The following is a 20,078-nucleotide window of genomic DNA, read 5'->3' as shown; positions in this document are numbered from 1 at the left end:
CGTTAGTTAAGTAACTTGATCTTCAATTGATCGATTAAAAAATCATTCCTGATGGTAAGTTTATAATTCAATCGTTTGCTATGCGAATAACACGTAACATTCTAAGTTCGATACAATTAACTAAAACCCTCGACTATTAAAATATCGTTCTACGTCTAATAACGGTCGAGATTAATGTAAAGTTTCAAGTTGCAAATCCAGTAAATTGTCTCTGCTATTTCCACTGGTGATGCTTCCTCTAGCGCCTACTATCTTCTTTCGATCCACTATTTTGTTCCTGCGAAGTACACATATTTTTCAATACGAGGCATCTTCGAGGCTGGGACTCGTATTAGGGATTTGACAACGAAAAATTCGAGCATAGAGTACGATTCTATCGTACTCACTTCATCGAACGTTTGTAAATAATATTTTCCGCGATGCAAATCCCTCCAGCCACGAACATCCCCATTGTCAATAAAATTAAAGCCGGGGCAGTTTCGTAGATCGTAATGCTCCTCGTGGACAACGTGTCTGGTTGACATTGAGGTTTTCTCGACGACCAATGCTTGATTTGTCGATCTCGAAGCCCGGTGTTGAACATCTTCGACAATCTTGGAAAGACCCGCGAGTAAGTATCGAGAACTGAGCGATGAACAATGCTAAACATCTCTCTCACCCAATTTTTGCCATTTCGATGAACTGTCCATTGTGGCTCGCGTACATGCCCATCACTGATTGTTTGAACAGGTGAATCTCCGTCAGCTCGCAGATTTTATTGGAATCGAACATCCTCTCCACGTAAGGGTACGCGGTATTGGGATCCGTGTGATACGCTAAAATCCCTTGGCTGACTTGTCTGATGCCCTCCTCTATCGGTAAGTATCTCTTCGACTCTGGCAGGGGATCCCAGCGTTTTTTTCGAAAGTAATCCGACTCCCAGTTCAGTTTCTGGTGATCGATATCGTCGATGTTCATTGATTAGAGACCGAGATAATAAAAAAGTAAAATAAAAGTAGGAATAGTCGCGTATTAGAGCAGAATCTTTAAAGGAAATAGTTCAAATAGGGTACAGCATATTAATAATAGAAAAAATCGATATCGTCGATGTTCGTTGATTAGAGACCGAGATAACAAAAGAGCGAGATAAAAGTAGGAATAGTTGCGTATTAGAGTAGAATCTTTAAAGAAAATAGTTCAAATAGGGTACAGCATATTAATAATAGAAAAAATCGACAAAACTTATCGAACAGTATAGTAGTAGGTTATCGAACGACAAAACTTATCGAGCAATTACTTTTTCTATAAATTACTTTTTCGTAAATTACTTTTTCTATTATTAATATGCTGTACTCTGTTTGAACTATTTTCTTTTAAGATTCTACTCAAATACGCGACTATTCCTCCTTTTATTTTACTTTCTTGTTATCTCGGTCTCTAATCAACGACAAAACTTATCGAACAACCTAGTATATGAATACTCACATACAGAAAGTAGTTCAAATATGGCACAGCCTCTGCAGCGATTTTTAAGTTACTGTCTGCAAGAACCGTCACCGAATCCTCCATCATGTCAAGAGGTTCGCTCAATCGAGCCGAGACGATACTGGCCGAATAGTAATTGTACATTATCCAGCAGTGTATGCTCAATTGAAAAAGCGCTATGCGACTGGCTACGCGTCTTGCGATGATATTTGCACCTGTGGAAAGTGTAAGGTGCATAAAATTTGTTATATTTACGCAATCGTTCAACGATGATTCGAATGCACACCTTGCTGAGACACGATTCCTACCGACAACACCACCGCTCCGGAATATCTTTCCTTCTTTCCGATTCCCTCGCGATTCATCACTATTTTCATAATGAATATGGAGAACAAACCGAAACCTGCGAACGTGTACCATGTCTGCTGCGTGAACGGTTTCAAGAAGATCTCCAGTTTGATCTTATTGGTCGAGGTCGAAAGTAGCATGAAACACGGCCTGATCGAAATAATTGCTCTTCGTGGTTAACTTGATGCGTTTAATAAAGTTTACAGTGTTTAAAATAAGTTGAATGCGTAATTATAGGGCTACGATGGATGGATTGGTCGAAGATAAAATGGCTGCTATGATGGATGCGAAGTTTCTAGAATTTGTACAATTATCTACTTGTTAAAATATGGTCGTTACAATTTTCTCCTAAACGCTTGTAATTCGCAACAGAAAGTATTATTATGTAATAAATGTGTACTTAATTCTCGAATGAATGTGTATTCAGATATTCGATACGGTTTGTTGCAAATTATGTACTAGAATTTTAATATTTTATCTTCTAAATGTACGTTTCCAACGAGAATCCAAAATCTAGGGTCGATACTGTCTCTACTGTTAATGTAGAGTCGTGTGTCGACTTGCACCAATCAGTGCATCGTACCGTATTTGAAATTTATTCGCAATTTTTTATATATGTTTATTAAAAATACTTCTAATTTTGATAGACGAAATACTTCAGTGCCTATGGAATCTCTGCGATCGATCGTATTACGTTTGCTTTGTCCATAATTGTTGCATCAAAATTTTCGTACCGTATCGGCCAGGCTGCGCCAATGAGACTGGCGTAATTCAATCGCTCGGACACCATGATCCTCGGATTACTGGCGAAGTCGATATAATTCGCTTGCAAGAACTCGAAAATCAAACCGTGCACACTGTGCCTGTCCCAGTAAATTATTTCGGAAGCGTGTACACTGAAAATGGGGGAAAACAGCTCGATTCGTGTGCCAAAACAAAAAAAAAAAAAAAAAGAAAAGAAAACGAAATCGCTTAATTCCATCCACGTTACCTGAAATTAAAAAGATCTCCCGTGTGTAGGATCATGGCGTGCACAAATTTGTGCATGCTGTCCAAGGATCTCGTGTTAATGTCCTGCATATAGTCCTCGAGTCGCATGTTCTTGGGCCTGTATTGTATCTGAATAAAGTGTGTTACGCAACTACTTACGATAAACGTAATTAAACAGATCGAATCTGAAAACATTTGCATATGCATCGCAAATTTTGAGCGAAGGAAACAAATCGAGTAGAAGCGATTTCGCGAACATTTGCAAATCGAGTTAAGCAATTTTAAGGTATACATTTAATACTTTTTCATTTTAACGAACAGTGACCAATGCAAATTAATTTTTATCGATGCGAAAATCTTTTTCACGACAGCGTCTATCAATTTTGCCACACCGCTCTGTCACCTTCTACGCAAATAATTCTGGATATTTACAGACAATGATTTAAATTATACGCGAAACAAAGCGGCGTTAAATTATTCCGAAAATTATCGAAACGTTGTTTCAGCTCGTATTACTTTTGTAATTACACGTTAAATTAATTTATAATAATTATAATACAATAACTTGCAATTACGTTTATGAAACAGCGTATTTGCTCGGTTTCGTTGGAGCCATTAATACACGCCAATGGTGACAAATGTATTACACGTATAATAACCGAAATTTTGTTCGCCGTGGACGCAATAATTACCAGTATACTTTCGGGCTTAATCAAATTTTGATTACTCGGCTACGAATGTAAATCCAGCGGGAATTGGCAAGCGGCACTCACCACGCCGGATATTTTCAATCTCATTCCATGCATGTTGGCTCTTCTGTTAATTAAAGGCTGCGTCAAAGTGATGTTCAGTCCGGAATCACGGTGCCAAGTGCCAAGTTTCGTGACGTTCAACGAACCACCGCGGTATTTGCAATGGTTGAACACATCGTAGAGATCGTAGCCGTCTTTGCTCGACATCGCTAGGACCAGGTCCGTCACCATGTTGTATGCAGAGTCGTTCAACGCCGCAACGCTGTCGTTGTAATTCGAGCCCAACACCAACCAGTTGTACGAGTAATCGTACATTCTGTACTTCGAGCTCTGAGTTCCGTGAAATTGATAAACCTTACTCGTAACTGTCGTCGTTGAGCGTTCGAGTGCAATAGTACCCACATTCAAGAAACAGAAGCTCGGTTGACTCGAAAGCGGGGTGGTAGCGATTTTTATCAAGGGTTTACGAGAGAAGTTGAATGTAATTCTTACATATTGTGTGCAAGCTGTGTAGCGGAAACATTTTTTCTTGATACCGTAAAAAAAAAAATGGAGATTTCTCTCTTGAGAAGATATTAAAAAAAGTTTTAACAAAAGTTGCGTCTCTGTTTCGTATTTCCTAATTAACGAGCAACAAAGCGATTATGTTTCCTCTCGTGTATAGAGAAAAAGTAACGACAGAAAGGGTGACACGCTTTTCTCGCGGAACGAATGCCAATGTATGGCTAGGGATCTTGAATACGGGGTTCACGGTATCACGTTTCCCTCTTACCTCGCCGAAAATCCGAACGGCTGTTTCGTTTAAGCAACGCAAATCAACGACAACGCCCACTGTCCATGTCTCGCTTCTCAAAAACCTGCGAAAATCGATCTTCACGGTGGGTTCCCGTATTATCGTGAATATTCCCATCGTGCTCAGCGTTCTCAAAAGATCAAAGTCGCCTGATCCAGTCGTGCATCGTTACAAACAGAGATAATAATTTCGTTTACAGACGGTAAATAAAACCATCGTTACTCGAATGATCTATTCTAATATCTCATATTGAAAATATTTGGAATATTAAAATTCTTCTCTTATCGATATTTCGACGATAACGACGCAACGCGAGTTCCGTAAAATAGAATTACAAAAATGAAAATTTGTTTCGTCCGAAATGAATTTTAATAGCAGATCAGTTTCATTTTTGATATTTCTATTTATGCTAAATATTTTGCGTATTTTGTACATTTTGTACATTTTACGTATCTTCTACCTTTATTTACAGTTGCGTACACTTAGTATGCAAACGCGTACATTTTACACGCGTTTTGCACGTATCTTGTTAAAAAAAAAAAACAACCAGTAACAAATGTTATCCCGAACGATCGATTAAAATTCTTCAAAGTATTCGTGATATTCGAGAAAGAAGTAAAATGATTTGGGGCGGTGCAAAAATTCATCGATTTTTCTAAATGTTTAAAAAAATCGTTTCCGTGTAATTGTGTACTGCTTTTTCGTTTCTATTGGCAATATTTACTATTCGTCAACGCATTTTCGAAAGTTGCGTACCTATTGTATCGCCGCAGGAAAATCCAACGACATTTCGCACCCTTTTGTGCACGAAATAGTCGCGAATGAAAATATGATCTTGAGCGCTCGAGAGCAAAACGAACAAAGACAGAGCGAAGAAAGCAACGTGCATCGCACAATTTGAAGTTTTTTCACGTTTTTCGCACGGTTCGAATCTTTATCTCGCATTCGGTACACATTCACAGTGTCTCCCACGAACAACAAGCGCGTCTTGGTTACATTATTTTAATGCGGCTCATTCAATTCATGCATCGAACGCACCTGGACTTCATTACGTATTCCATAGCACGGAGACAGGCTGTCGAACAATTTCGAACGATTTGACAAATTGCTCGAGTCACGAGAAGGATCTATATAGGACTCGATTAATTTTTCATCGGACGTCCCGTCAGAGTATGACACACGATGGAAACGATCCAAACTCATGTATCGACAAAATATATCCAATATCGATCGCGTTATTATCAACGAGTCGTATCGTGAAATTTTTATCTATTTCCGTTCGAGCAAATTGTACTCGAGAAATGGACCCTGTGCAGAGTTTTCGACGTGTACCCGTGATGATAAGCGATAAGCCGCGTATTAAAGGTATTGTCGACGCGACACAAACGCGCTGCGAAGGGTTTAAAATTTAATCACGCGATTGAAGATAATCGTAACAGCTACCGGCTTTGCGGTGAAATCAGTAGTCAATATACGTAATTAATCAGCGGTGTTGCGGCAGAATGATGTTTATTTTGGAATTACCGCGCCAACGTGTACACAGAATTTACGATGTATTTCTTGAATATTCGTTGAACGCGCGAAACAACAGCGATTATTCACTAGGGAGAAGTTTTAACGATCTCCACGACAAATTACAATTTCCACGAATGGAAAAAGTTTCATTCGAATTAATAACAAACGCGTAACGTTTTGTTTCATTGTTAAATGTTTCATCTTTTATTCGTTCTTCGATACTTCCGTCCAGATCCAAATTTTCACCACCTCTGTTGCAACGTAACCTGTAAATTTTAATTCAAATTTAACAATATTCTTCGAACTGTACCGTTACGAAATAATAAAGCACAAAGTATTTTACGTTCAGATTTTAATTACACTTTCACTACAATTCGACCAATCGTAGAATTGTACGTCTAGTGTGAAATGTTAGAGCACTAGAGTTAAACCATCATCGAAATGTAGAATTTTGTGCTGAATATATTTCTTTCGTCGATGTATTTTGAAAATTCAATTTTTGACGAATTTTTCGATCGAAATCTAGATTCACCACGCGGGTAATAGTAATAGTTTTATACCTTCTGTGATTAATGTATTATGATTTAAGGGGACTGAGAGTTCATCCATTCCCTGAACAAATTGAAATGTTTCAGTGTCCGCATATTAATGTCTCGTAAGGACGGTATATTCAAGTTCTTGTCCATCAGATGTTTCTTTTCAGTTATGATTCTCGATATCCTGCAAAATAATCAGAGCTTTGTACATTCGATACAATTGTTCGGTTTCTATTTTTCATTCACCGTTTCGACGCCAACCAGTGGAAGAGATGCTCTACGATGCAAATCAGAAACGAGAATCCTACGGAAAGACACAAAAACACGAATATTGGTGCAGCTTCCTGAATCGATAAAGGCTCGGCGATAAGTAGGTTGCTCGGGCAGTATGGTTTTCTAGCCGACCATCGTTTCCATTCACGGTTTTGAATGCCCACGTTGCGAATTTTCGTCAAACTAAAAAAAAAAAACACAATCATCCACAAGAGATTTCTATATCTCAAATACTTTCTATATCTACATAACCGAACATAAATAACTTTTAGATGGATAATCGAACATCGTCTATAGTATTCTTAACGAGATGCTTACATTTACATTTTTATACAATATATAATGTATTAAAGAGTCATCGACATTACCCTATTTTTAATAATTCGGTGAAAGGACTTTTGTGTCTCGCGTAAAATGCCAAGACCGTGCGAAACAGATGAACCTCCGTAAGCTCGCAAATGCTTCGATCGTTAAAATTATGCTCGATGTATGGATAAGCGGAATCGATCATCGTATGATAAGCCAAAGTACCTTGCGCTACACGGTCAAGTCCCTCTGCTAGGGACAAATACCTGTTGTATTCGGGGATCTTCGACCAACGATGTTGGTAGAAGTATCTTACTTGTTTGTCTGACACCTGGCGGGCAAATAATTGTTTTTTTACACTGTTGAAACGAAAAACTAAGAATAGAGTTTCTATTGTAGAGTGCTGGATGACTGGGTCTACGTTAATCAAGATCGCTAAAGCCAAGCGATTGTTTTTTTACACGAATTAAATAGAGAACTAAGCTATAAGTTCTTAAAGTAAAGTCCCGAACGACTAACTTTACCTTAACCGAGCTCGTTCGAGGCTCACAATTATTTTTTACATTTTCAAAACGGAAGACTAGGCTAAGAGTCCTTAAAGCAAAGTGTTGTACGACTAAGTCTACATTAACCAAGGTCACTAAAGGCAAGCACTTATTTTTTTACACTTTTAAAACGAAAGACTAAGCCAGAAGCTTTCAATGTAGAGTGCTGGACGACTAGTTTTACATTAGGTCGTTAAAAGGTTCAACCGATAACTTCGCTCTCTAGTAGAGAGACTACCAATATTTTTTTATAAATTGCACACTCTTCAAAGAAATATTACCCCAAGAAAGGAGTGAATATACGGCGTGGGTTCCACCGCGAGTTTCATGTTGCTTTTCATCAAGCTAAGCAAGGAATCGTCCATCTTGTGACCTTTGTTCTTCAAACGGTTCGACACGACACTCGCTGAGTAGTAATTGAAAATTAACACGCTAAACAATAAGATTTGTAGGAAAGCGATACGAGCTGCGATACGAGGCGGGATGAACGGAGAACCTGCGCGAAATAAATTTCGAATTGAAGGATTTTTTCTAACAAATCGTTTAGGATGTAAAATTAAACATGTTACGAGTTAATTTCTCCGAAACTAAGCGAAGTATGTATATGATCTTTTCTTTAAGGATAGTTTAATTCCAAGTACCGCGCTTAATGTTAGTTTCAAAGATATCCTCTAACACTTTCCATGTTACACCCTGCGTAAACATTTTTTCAAAATTGAGAACCTTGTTGCGCTAAAGCTCCTATGGTGACTATAACAGACAGCCCGTACGTATCCGCGGGATCGCGAACCCCTTCCATTTTTATGATCAGAAATAATATAGAGGTAACCATTCCTATCATAAAGAGGATCCCGTACCATACTTTCGGGGACAAAGGCTTCAGAAACTGGCCCGGTGTTACTTTCATCGAAGAGATTGTGCGAAACATGAAACATGATCTGCAAAAGACAAAATATAGTTATTTCTCAGATTGTCATAGGCATAGACCTAACCGTACAGAAATATAAAAAAAAAATTGATATCAGATACTTTATACGCTTTGGAAAGTTTAAATAAATATAATTTGGAAAATAGAAAAATCATACATTTGTTATAAATTCCTTTCAATTAATTTCCACGGTATAGAAATATATTAATAATTTTGCAACGGAAATACGAATAATGGTTCCATTCAAAGAAATGTAAGATATTAAATAACGAAAACGTAGGAAATACTGATTTCATACCGCATTTGCCACACAGGTCCAATTATATCTCCGTTATTCAATCTGTTGATTTTCATTGCAACAGGGCTTGCCGAGAGATCGATGAGTTTCTTCTTAAAAGCTGTGAAAACGGGACCAGACGTATCGAATCTTCTTCGCGCATTTATTTGCACGGTGTCCATGCTACGAAGGAAAAGACAGATTTAATGAATAAAAACTGATCGACTTGAAACTTTCGGTGCTAAATTCAGTGCAGCCCTGTGTGCGGGAATCCTGTAGCTGCATTCGTTAAGCACGTTCGCAGAACGCCTATAAGGCGTTCAACGCACGTACCATTCTGCTCAAATCATTGGAAGAATTAAACTTACATTGATTTTTGTCAATCTGAATAACAAGACATTCTAATAACAGGTAATACTATACGCGAATAAACTAAAGTGTCCGTTATTGAGATTCCTTTGTTTTTACGTAAAATTGAAGAGATCCGACAAATGATTCAAGAGCACGTATAAGAATTTCGTTCGACCGTATTTTGCTTTCATGCTGTAGTCCATCATCATATCGTGAAGCGACGTGTTCTCCGACGTGTAACTGATCTGCAAAATTTAACGATGCAATATGTTAATGAGTGAATCGTCGAATCGATAGAATTTACAAAGTGAAAACTTACCACTATTCCAACCTTGAGCTTCATTCCATGCAGATTCGATCTTCTCTGAAATTTCGATTGCGTCAACGTAACGTTCAATCCATTTTCCACTTTCCACGTTCCGAAGACTGTTACATTCGTGGTTCCCCCTCGATCCTTGCACGGGTTGTACACATCGTACAGAGTATACCCGGTTGCCGATGGTACGGCGATTACGATATCGGTCGAGACAGTGAACGCTTGATCTTGCAACATTTGCAAACTGTGATTCAAATTCGATCCCAGGATCAACCATTTGTGCAACTCGTCGTACATGGAATATCTTGTTGCCTGTTCGCGTACGAATAAAAATTGTCACCGCTCGATCGTAATTAGAGCAACCCCTCGATAAAAGGCACACTGCTGTGGGCTCTTTAAAGAGGGAGGGTAGCGAATTTTTTCCTGAAATCGACTTTTCATTTCTTGGATCGAGATCAAGTTATGTGTAAGCTGTCCATCGAGAGCGAGCATAACAACGTAATCTCATTTTTGACGTGAGAATCTCTCATGAAGACAGAATGGAAAAGATAAAAGTTTTCGTGAGGAATTCAATACGTTTTATAGAGGAAAAATGTGGCTATTTATCGAGGGATGATCGTATTGTTTGCTATGTTCAACATTTGTTAGAATTTTCATCAAAATTTTCAGCAACGAGTTACTCACGTGGACAAAGATTTCAGTGTAACGTTTAGTATCGCATCGACAATCCAAGAAAATACCTAGCTGATGGTACTTGGCGCTTAAAAGTTGTTTAAGTTCCTCCGAAGATTCCACTACCATATCGGTCATCGAAATGTACGTGATGTACATATTGTTAAACATTCTCGCGAGCTGAACTTCGTCTGTTTTGTACAAAGTAAGTGCATTGATTGAAATATGACAGACTCAATGTAGAGAGAGTGTTTCTTAATATTTGGCGAGTACCGTGGGGCTGACTTCACAGTTCAAAAATAAAAAAAAGGATGAACAGATGGTCGATTGTTAACAATATGCGATCCATTTGTTCAAGATTGATTCTACGTGTCATAATAACAAAAAAAAAAGATCACACACAAATATTTGTGATAAGCTTCCGTTTTTTAATTTGTAAGTAATTTTGTGTACCTATTACACTCGTTGGGTGCTCCTACTTATCGACTGATAATAATTATCGATTGATAGGAAGTTATGGCACTCGACAACTGTAAGCTGAACATGTAAGTTGGGTTACAGTTCCGTAGGCACTTTTACTTCCATTAAAAAAAAATTGTTTATGACTGAAACAATAGGTTATTGAACTTATGTATATGAACTTCTTGTTGTTTATAATTGTCTCATAATTTTGGTAACATTCTATAGATCCAATTTATCCGTACGCACCACTTCTAACGACGAGAATTTCCTTACTTTACTTTTTCATTCGGGTAAAGTGACTCATTGTCGATATGTGTATTTGTACAAACCTCTGTTGGTTTTAGGTTATAAATCGATCCCCATAGTACACCCCATATATGTATTAACAAACACTATATTTTTACGCACTCTCCAGGTCGCCACAAGAGAATCCCACGATCCTCTTCACTTTTCTGAACGTAAAGTAATCACGAATAATACCATTCTCATTGATACAGAAAATACCGGCTAATTGCGCCGTTAACAGTAATGCCAAGTACACTTGATTCATCGTGTAAAAATTATTTCTTGTAGGAGCTTTCTAGCGCGACATTTGGTCAGTCTTGCGCGGATTTTCTTCATCGATATTGCATTAAGACTTAATATTGTATTTCCACGTTTATTAATCATCGTCTCGATGCATTATTGAATAAACATATTAATTATATATTTATTAGATGACAATCGATCGGATTTTCCAACGGACGAATGTCGTGACTCGCTATTGCTTTCGATATCGCGATAAAATATTCAGCGCGACGAATAACGCGGGAAACGCGTTCGAAGTAACCAATAAAACATTTATTTTCATTTTCATTTGCAAGAGTACACGAACGAGAAAAAGTATTACCTAACCGTGCTATTTTAATTAATATAATTTGTACTTTCTACGGGTATGCACGATAAAACCACAGCACCTTGTCACCGGCTTTAATCTCGTTCGAAGTGTGTTGATTCAAATAAAATCTCGAATAAAACTGCTCACGCCGCATAAATAAAGTAACTTATAAATGACTAGTACGGATCGTTTTATATCGCGAGGACACGATCGCCACCACACGGTCGTTTCAAGCTTCGTTCCCATCGTCCGACGCAGAGCGTTTTTACTCTATTGCAAAGGGAGATGCATCGTTTGTCGCCAAATAAAACTTTCCCCGCAACCTGTAACCATGAAACGCAATATCATCGTCTATACTCGATGGAGAACAATTCATATAGGATATCAATGAAGGAGCAAGAACTATCTTACGACGTGGACGCGTATTCTCCCATCAACACAACCGGATTGTAATCGCAGCGTCCGTCCTCGTACTTCTCCCAATTTTCGCAGGTCCTTGCCTTGAAACCAGCCGTACTTCCTATGCTCTCGGTCATAAATTGATGCGCTCGCGAGTGACTGCAATAAGCTGATAAAATACTAGATGTTATTCAATTTCGATTACAATTATTATTGTTATTATTAAATATCTTCATTGCGTGTACGTGAAATAAATATGTATATATTCTCTATATACGGTTAGGAATCGGTGGCGGATCGAAACTTACGAGAAAAGGATCGGTTGGTTAGCCCTCTGGTGGCATGTACAGAAGGTACCACCGCAAGAGTATTTTACTTGATCAATCGTTAACTACGCTTGGTAATATTAGATAAAATAAATACATTTTAATCAAAGTCCGCCTAATATTAATAAAAGAAATACATAAAACTTACTCGTGGTCGGTACGAACGAACATCCAGGCTGTGGAAATTTTCCGTTGTTGGGGTAAAAGTCAGCGTGACCCAGTGGAGCCAAGAATCCGAAGGCAGATCCGCTCGTATGAATCACATCCACGAATTGCGCATCGGTTGGATCTAATCTGAATTCCGGGTCAACAATTCCAGAAATCGTCTCGAACAGGGGACTCGCCGGATCTAGGCCTGCGCGTGATACCGCGTGATCGTTAAAATGAAGCGAAAATAACATCGCGAAAGAAACGCCTCTCGAGAATCGTGTTCTCGGTACGTTTTTATTCGATTGTTGGCAGCACCTGTTATTCTACCGATACGTCCATCGAGATAAGCACCGGCGAATCCTGCCACGTGCGAGCCCAAACTGTGCCCGCTAATGTGAACGTCCTTGTACTCCAAGTTCGATTCGCGGTTCAGGAACTCCAGAAAATCGCCAAGAAACTCACCCACACGGCGGGTATTGTTGGCCGCCAGTGGATAGATGTCGGCCGCCAAGATGCCCCATCCCACGACGATTACGTTCACGTCTTCGTGAAGCAGATACGCTGCAATTGCATACGCGTGGAAATCTTTAAAAACCTTGGCTCATGATAAATTTCGACGCACGATGCGCAATACAAACGTACAATGTTTGTAATATGTAATCCAATCGGACGCAATTGGTTTTTAAAAATATAACAGTACCAATATTTTGTTACACCAGTTCTTTCCGATATACTACTTTCCTTAGTCGTTCAATTTTGTAGGTTAGTTGAATCTCTGGTATATCGAAGAAAACAAACAAAAAAAACAGATCGAAACGTTTAATATCAATTAGATTCATTTTCAACAAACATTATGTATCGCAAATTTCAGACTCGATTGATCTCTTTTTCAAATTCGAAAATCGTGTCGGATTCTATTTTTACATCTTCGGATACGAAGTCACACGTGCGCTAAATCGAGGAACGATAAAGGAAGAGAAACAACGTTCGATTCAGTTAAGGTTAATCGAGAGAAGTTGAAAAGTCAAAGTCAATCTTTTAATTCGTCCTCCGCGTCAACTTTTATAAATGAAAAAAAGAGAGAAAGAAAAAAACGTAGTACTTCGCGTTATCGGTGGCAAAAATGTTGTCTTATCGTCGCAAAAGAAAATAGCCTTATTTTCTTCGATAGATAGCATTATTGAGACAAAACCGAGCGTCTATAAGCGCCGGTAACACGCTACGAGAGATTATGTCCGGGCGTCTGTGTTACAGACTCCGAAGGCGTCGATGATAGCATTGACGAGGTTAAATTCACTGAAACATTACGGTTAGGTGTGTAATGCTCGCTACGAATATAGGTATTTAAGCGGTCAACGATATCTCGCATAACGGCGAGACGAGAAACGTCAATAATCGTCTCGAATACTTAATTGCTCTCGCGTATCATCGACAAAACCGAAACAAAACAATCGTTAGCGATGACATTCGCTTCGCGCGTCGCGTACTGTACGACGCAGTTCGTAGGGTTCCACGTCGAAAGGGTTTCTAGAGCGAATCTTACGTCAAAATTTCTCGCTGTTACGTCAGGACATTTGCGCACGCACGAACGAAAACTTGTTAAGTGATCAATTAACTCGTTATCGCGGCGACCCTTGAACCTGGCGACGTCGATTCCGTGTTTACCGAAACGGATTGACCCTGATCGTAATTAAATTTCACTCGTTCCGCTCCGGCGTCGAGACATTTCTAGAAGAATGCGATTCTCGGAGAATCGCCGGTCAACTTTTTCCTCGTTTTGTTCGCGCGACGGAACGGAAGAAACATGTTTTGCCTACCGTCTATCAAACCTCGTACCCAGACTTCGTTTCCGGTGTCGCTGAATCCGTGAATGATGAACTTCGTCGGACGACTTTCGTTGAAGTGTGACGCGTAGAGAACCTCGGTGTTGTTTAAAAACAATTGCTCCTCGCCGAATGGATTCTCCCTGTTGAGCAACGAAACTCGAAATTAACGGACGACGAGTAACGTCGTTATATTTTCTGATAAAAAACAAGTAGTTCTTCGTTACTTCGATACTGAAGAAAATACCAAGCGATCGAGAAAGAATTTAACATTCGCAAAAACGATTCGGTAACCGACTTTCGTGCAAAAATGTAGTTTAAATCAACGGCCGAGGAAACTCTTACATTTCTTTGTAATTTGATTCGTCTTGAAATAAATTTAGTTACCGAGTAACAAATTGTTAAAAGACACCAAATTATTTTCAAATCCTCTTACATTTGTCAGCCGTCGAATCAATTCGTAAACGTCTGTCACAAAAGTTTTTAAGAAGTTTTAGAAACTGATTCGAGTATCGTAAACAACCAGAACCAACAAGAGAAATATTTCCTTTGTTGCGCGAAACTAATACATTTCCATTGAAAAATAACAAATATTATTTCAAAATTACTTGGAAAAGAAGAATATAATTATACTACCACGTGCTACGTAATAAATCCACGGTACATCGTGGAATATTTTTTTTTGTAAAATACAAACAATTTTTGGGTCAAGTGATAAAAAATCGAGAAAGTCTCTTCTGAACGATTTTTAATTATTTTTAGTACTTTAACTCAAAAGTCTTCCTCGGAGGGGAGATACTTATCTTATCCGCGAAAAAATAGCTTTATTTTGCTCTCCGTTCAATGTTTTTTTTTTTTTTTTCATTATCGTATAACCTTACATTTTCCGTGCACAATTTTCGCGTTTCGAGCACGAAACGATCTGTCGATAAAAATTCCGAGTCAAAACGACGAATGAAAAATATTCTATCGATCGGTCGATAGTTACCAAAGTACTCTCTATTTAATATCGATCCTTTCGAGCGAGGATTTCATCTCTGGATTTCGTTTCGTCTATGTAATTTTTGTTCAGGGTTAGGAATCGATCGTTTTTCATGAAAATACGATCCGAGCGGAGAATCCCCGAGGTGCGTGTAGCGGCGCCTCGCTTTTCCCCCGCGGTTTTCGATCGGTTCGATCGGCGAGTTGCAGGCAAAGACGGAGGGAGAAAAATGAAAAAGAAAAGGAGGCGCGTCCGCGATATTCACGCATCGATGATAGTCAGTGGAGCGTCAGCGCTGAGAATAGAATTCGCCGGCTTGCTGATTGCACGTATCGTTGAAAAAATTGATGCATCGTTTACGAACGCGAACGATAAACGTTGGCTCTGCACGGGCGAAAAATTCGCAGCGCGAAAGTGCTCCGTTACCAAGGAGGAGCGCGAATTTTCCAAGCGCGGAACTCGTACGCTGCTCCCTTGCAGATTTCAACGGGACTTTAACTGGCTCGACCGAGCAGCTTGGTTATTGTAAACGCGGCGTAACGGACCGAGAACAAAACATCCGAGAAGACGGCCGGACACTTCGAAAGAAGAGATTGAGAAATCTTACGACAGAAAGATTCAATGTAAAGAAAATCGTTTCTCCCGGGGAAGAAAAAGGGAAATCGTATGGAAGTAGGAAAATTCTTCCAGGGAAGGTTGCAATCTCGATTAGAGTTTTTCAAGCGAAACCGAGCTCAAAATAAAGGCATTTATATAAATAAAAGTATCCTAGAATATTGATCTCCAATGGCCAATAATTAAAAAGGAACACCAAGGAAGAATATAAAAATATCTCTGGAAATAAAATAGCGTATTTCTGTGTACCCTGTTCAAAATAATTCGAGGGTCGCTTAAATGAATATTTAAAAATCTCCAAAAGGTTACACAAGTTGGGTTGTTGGGTTACGATTATTTTACTTATTCGATAACATTATTATACGAAATACAACATTACAGTTACGGTTATTTTACTTATTCTGTAAAAATATTATTATACTAAATACAAACTACGTTTCCCGCTTCTAATATTTCATCTGCTATCTCCGACAATCCAGAAACGTATCGAACGGTTAGACACCGGCGGTTAATGTTCCAGAATTTTTTTCCCAATAATTGGTTATCCATTGCCAGCTGATACTGATAACGGATAGCCAATTTTTGTCGTGCCAATACTTCGGTATTCTTTCTCTCAAGAAGTGGTCAATCATCGACTACACTCCAGTTTATTTATATTCACCCGGAACACGTTCACCCCTATTGCATTCGAAAAGCGTTCGTTCGGGTCACGACCTCCTCCTATTAGATCTCGGCAGAGCTCGTTGAAAACAACGGACATGTAACGCCGATTGTCGAACATATTGCGAACAGTTTCGACGCCGATGCTTCCCCAATTTCGATCAGGACTCGAAATTCCCGTTGCGTCGCGCGAAACGAGACGCGCCCCACTGTACGTACCTGGTGTACAAATTGAACGTGGCCGGTTCACGGGCAGCCTTGAACACGGACTTAATGACGGTCTCCACATCGTTCAGAAGCGTGTTCTGCGGATACGAGTACGCTGGAGATCCCCGTACCGGGAAACAAAAAATTTTTTCATTCAGGACAAGAAAGAACGGACGTGGTTTGGACGGACGCGCACTTCGAAATCGGGATGAAGAGAGAGAGAGAGAGAGAAAAGAAATAGAAAAACGAAAAACGAATCCACCGAGTGTCTCCGAAGTGGCTTTCTCGCGCGGAGAGCCGCAAGCGGGGAAACCCCGCGCGTACGTGCACTCGATGGCGCGCGGTATCGCGTAGAGTGAAAGAATAATAAGCAGAGAAGAAAAACCGACTTCACTGTAACGTTGGTCGCACTTTTTCGGAACGTTACTCTCTCGGGGATCTTAGTCGATAGCAAAGGATTCGCGCGACTTCGTTTTACCTGACACGAGAACAATCGCCAGAAGGATGAGAGTCTCGACTGATGGCATGTCTCTCCGCGCGATACCAACTCGCCGTTGCACTGGATTACTACTGCAGCCGGCTTAGCGGCGGGGTACCATTCATCCTACGCGTTCCTCGTCTTTGATGTTAGATAAGCCCAGCGGCCACGTTCATTTGTTTAATTAATTTACGACGAGCGGTCGACTCGCTGACAGCGACGCCAAGTTTCGGTGATCCCCACCCCACGACCAGGAGAGACTCTCGGTGATTCGGAATTTCGAAACTCGGTGCCCGCGACCTCGTCGTTCGAATGTTTTTAACCCTTTGGACTCGAGAGAAGATCACCTCGGTCGTCACCTAATTCAGTGTACTATTCTCGATCCGGGAAAACGTTCGCGGTTTGGAATTCAAATATTACGTTCTTGTAGAGTGTAAACGCATCTGTGCAATCTATACAAAAACGTTCCATTCCAGATTAATTTTACGACTTAAAGGATTTTCTCGAGGCGTTGGTTTCTGGTAGCAAAGAAGCCTCGAGTGCAAAGGGTTAACATCCGTACGTCGTTTAACATCCGAACGTCGTTGGTACACGAATGTTACGGCTATCGGTGCGCGTTGTTTCGCCAGGCTGTTTTCTTTTGACTCGAACCACGGAGGGGAAGTTTCTTTTTCGGAGACACGTACACCACCACCCTTTTTTCTTAGAAAGAAAGGAACATCGCTGGGTGCGATTATCGTCGCCGAGTTACACTTTAAGGTCCCCTCTACCTTTTGGGCTAAAAAATTTTTCCGGTTTTCTTTTTCTTTTTGTAATTTTTATGGTTTTTCTTTTCTTTAATGAACAAAAATTGCATTGAAATGAACATTTGTAAATAAGTAACTTTCTTCAGGGTGGTGCAACGAGAGTTTTTTGGATTTCTCGAACAATGTTTCATTAGATTGTTCGGAAAGTCATATCGTTTTTTTTTTTAATGAAAATGAAACACGATTTTTTTAGAATGTATAAACGTTTTATTAAACTATGTATTCTCCATTTTGGAAAACGAAATCACTTTCCGAACAACCCAACGGTTCGTTGATTTTTATCCGTTTAAAACACGATTGAAAAAGATATTGTTAATATACATTAGCTTTTTTACCGATTCTATCACCGTGAAGAATGTCGGAAATTAACAAAACGGCACCGCATGGAAGACGAACATTTTTTCGATTTTTTTCTATTTCCTTGGTTAAAGCAAAGACATTTTCCAAATTTCGGACTCGATGCGAGATTTTTCTACGATGTATTCAAATTTCAGATCGATCGAGCAAATACATTTTGAGATGCACGGTGTAGACCGTGTAAGTAAAATGTTGTTAAATTTTAATTTAATTTACGATCAATAGACGACGACAGGTCTGTAACACATCTGCCGTTTCAAGAAATTTTCTGGTATCCTGTTTCTCCAAACATGGAGCACTTTTTGCCTTTTTTACGATATCTCCGTGTCTTTTGACGCGATGTAATTAGCATTCGTCCCGATGTTACGTAAAATTGGCCGAAACTTTCATCAACGACGCAGGAACCTGAGAAGGTAATAATTTGAATTATTCCAGAGTCCCAATGTACATGTTTCGGATCGAGCTGCCAGATTGAGCCTTTCGAGAAAATCATCCACTGTGAAATCTTGAATCTAATAGCGTGTTCGAGCGACTTGCTCAAATATTCCATAGAATCGTTAATTTCCCGAATTTTTTAATAAAATTTACAGGATACGTTCTCGAGACTATGTACTTTAAGAAAATGCAAAAAAAAAAGAATCGATTTCTTTGTTCAAAATTATTAAATGCAGTAACCTGCTTCACGACGTTCAATCCTGTGCAAGTAATACCGTTTTCGTGTCTTCTATCGAAACATTTATGTAAATTTCTACTTGACGAAATATTTTATTACTTTTACTTTATCTACACTTCCAGGAATGTATTTTCGTAATTCTAACTTAAACTTGTACGCAAAGATTTGATAAACTTAACTATAACTATTAATTTCGCAATAACGTGGATACACAATATGGTGTAAACTTAAAAAAAAGGCGTCTCGTGAACGTCGATAAATTTGAAAAGTTTAATCGGAATTATGATAGCATAACCCTCCTTTCCTCTCTCATGATCGTAATGGTTATCACCGTTTCTTTCTCTCATTTAACAGTCGAGCGATCTTGCACGATGGTCAACTATACTTTCCCTCTATATTAGTCTTTTTTATCGTGTGTTATAATGCCTGGTCGAAAAAAAAAGAATTTAATTGAAAGGCACGATAGTAAGAACAGTACGCTATATAGCAGTGTACCATTAGCAAATTAATATTCTTTGCTTTTATCAATGTCCACGAACAGCAACCTACTGTGGAATTATTTGAACTCAATTATCATGGGAATGTAATATTGGAGATCCGGTTAGGATTTTTATACCAGTGTAGTATAAAGTTTCATCATTTTCATTTATTAATTATCTTATTTGTTAAACAAGTATTTAATCAACTGTGCTTTGATATAAATTTTCTTCGTATCACTGTTGCAAGTGTGCGAGTAACATTTCTTTACAAATGTAAATTGAGCAATAATTTTATGGAAACGACGAACAAAATAAAATCGAGTTATCGGAGAATTTACTTTAACGTCAAAAATGTTTAATATTGAAATAGAAGACTGATACATTGTACCATCGAAAATAGGTTTCAATTAAACAAAAAAGTACAATTAAAAAAATATCTGCCTCAGTTCCCCTCCAATAATTATGACTTTTCATAAATTGCAACCATAAAATCGTTGAAAATATGTGATAAACTGCATGAAAACTAATTCAACCGAGTATTCCAAATATAAAGTAGGTTAGATATGTATGTACGTATGTAAGCATACCTGTGTATGTACATATGTATAATGTTCGATGAAAGAATGTAATTAACCGAATACCTCGTACATTCGTTCGATTGTAAGAACGATTATAAAAAGTACAATGCCAAGATGATAAATATATAGGAAATTATTTA

At 38.8% G+C, this 20,078-nt stretch overlaps 2 protein-coding genes across 2 annotated transcripts; both read right to left on the bottom strand.

The window, feature by feature from the left end:
* Positions 1-74: 74 nt before the first annotated feature.
* Positions 75-11,213, bottom strand: LOC143152901 (uncharacterized). Its single transcript, XM_076323498.1, has 24 exons — positions 10,937-11,213; positions 10,079-10,257; positions 9,398-9,706; positions 9,196-9,323; positions 8,749-8,910; positions 8,246-8,460; positions 7,804-8,018; positions 7,040-7,308; positions 6,645-6,854; positions 6,457-6,582; positions 5,950-6,128; positions 5,791-5,793; positions 5,642-5,737; positions 5,386-5,422; positions 5,104-5,279; positions 4,327-4,496; positions 3,576-3,884; positions 2,804-2,931; positions 2,547-2,708; positions 1,751-1,962; positions 1,465-1,679; positions 659-930; positions 387-593; positions 75-277 (listed from the first exon to the last, which is right to left on the bottom strand). Exons 1-24 carry the CDS (start codon positions 11,076-11,078, stop codon positions 172-174), a joined length of 4,227 nt encoding a protein of 1,408 aa, XP_076179613.1. The 5' UTR covers positions 11,079-11,213; the 3' UTR covers positions 75-171.
* A 140-nt stretch (positions 11,214-11,353) lies between these two features.
* LOC143152544 (pancreatic triacylglycerol lipase) lies at positions 11,354-17,204 on the bottom strand. Its single transcript, XM_076322822.1, has 7 exons — positions 17,046-17,204; positions 16,580-16,682; positions 14,098-14,246; positions 12,596-12,841; positions 12,279-12,485; positions 11,817-11,973; positions 11,354-11,728 (listed from the first exon to the last, which is right to left on the bottom strand). The coding sequence occupies exons 1-7, from the start codon at positions 17,092-17,094 to the stop codon at positions 11,671-11,673; spliced, it is 969 nt and encodes a 322-aa protein (XP_076178937.1). The 5' UTR covers positions 17,095-17,204; the 3' UTR covers positions 11,354-11,670.
* Positions 17,205-20,078: the final 2,874 nt, after the last annotated feature.

The sequence above is a fragment of the Ptiloglossa arizonensis genome, chromosome 11 (assembly GCF_051014685.1).
Source record: "Ptiloglossa arizonensis isolate GNS036 chromosome 11, iyPtiAriz1_principal, whole genome shotgun sequence".
Lineage (NCBI taxonomy): Eukaryota > Metazoa > Arthropoda > Insecta > Hymenoptera > Colletidae > Ptiloglossa > Ptiloglossa arizonensis.
This window is presented reverse-complemented; position numbering and strand designations above follow the sequence as displayed.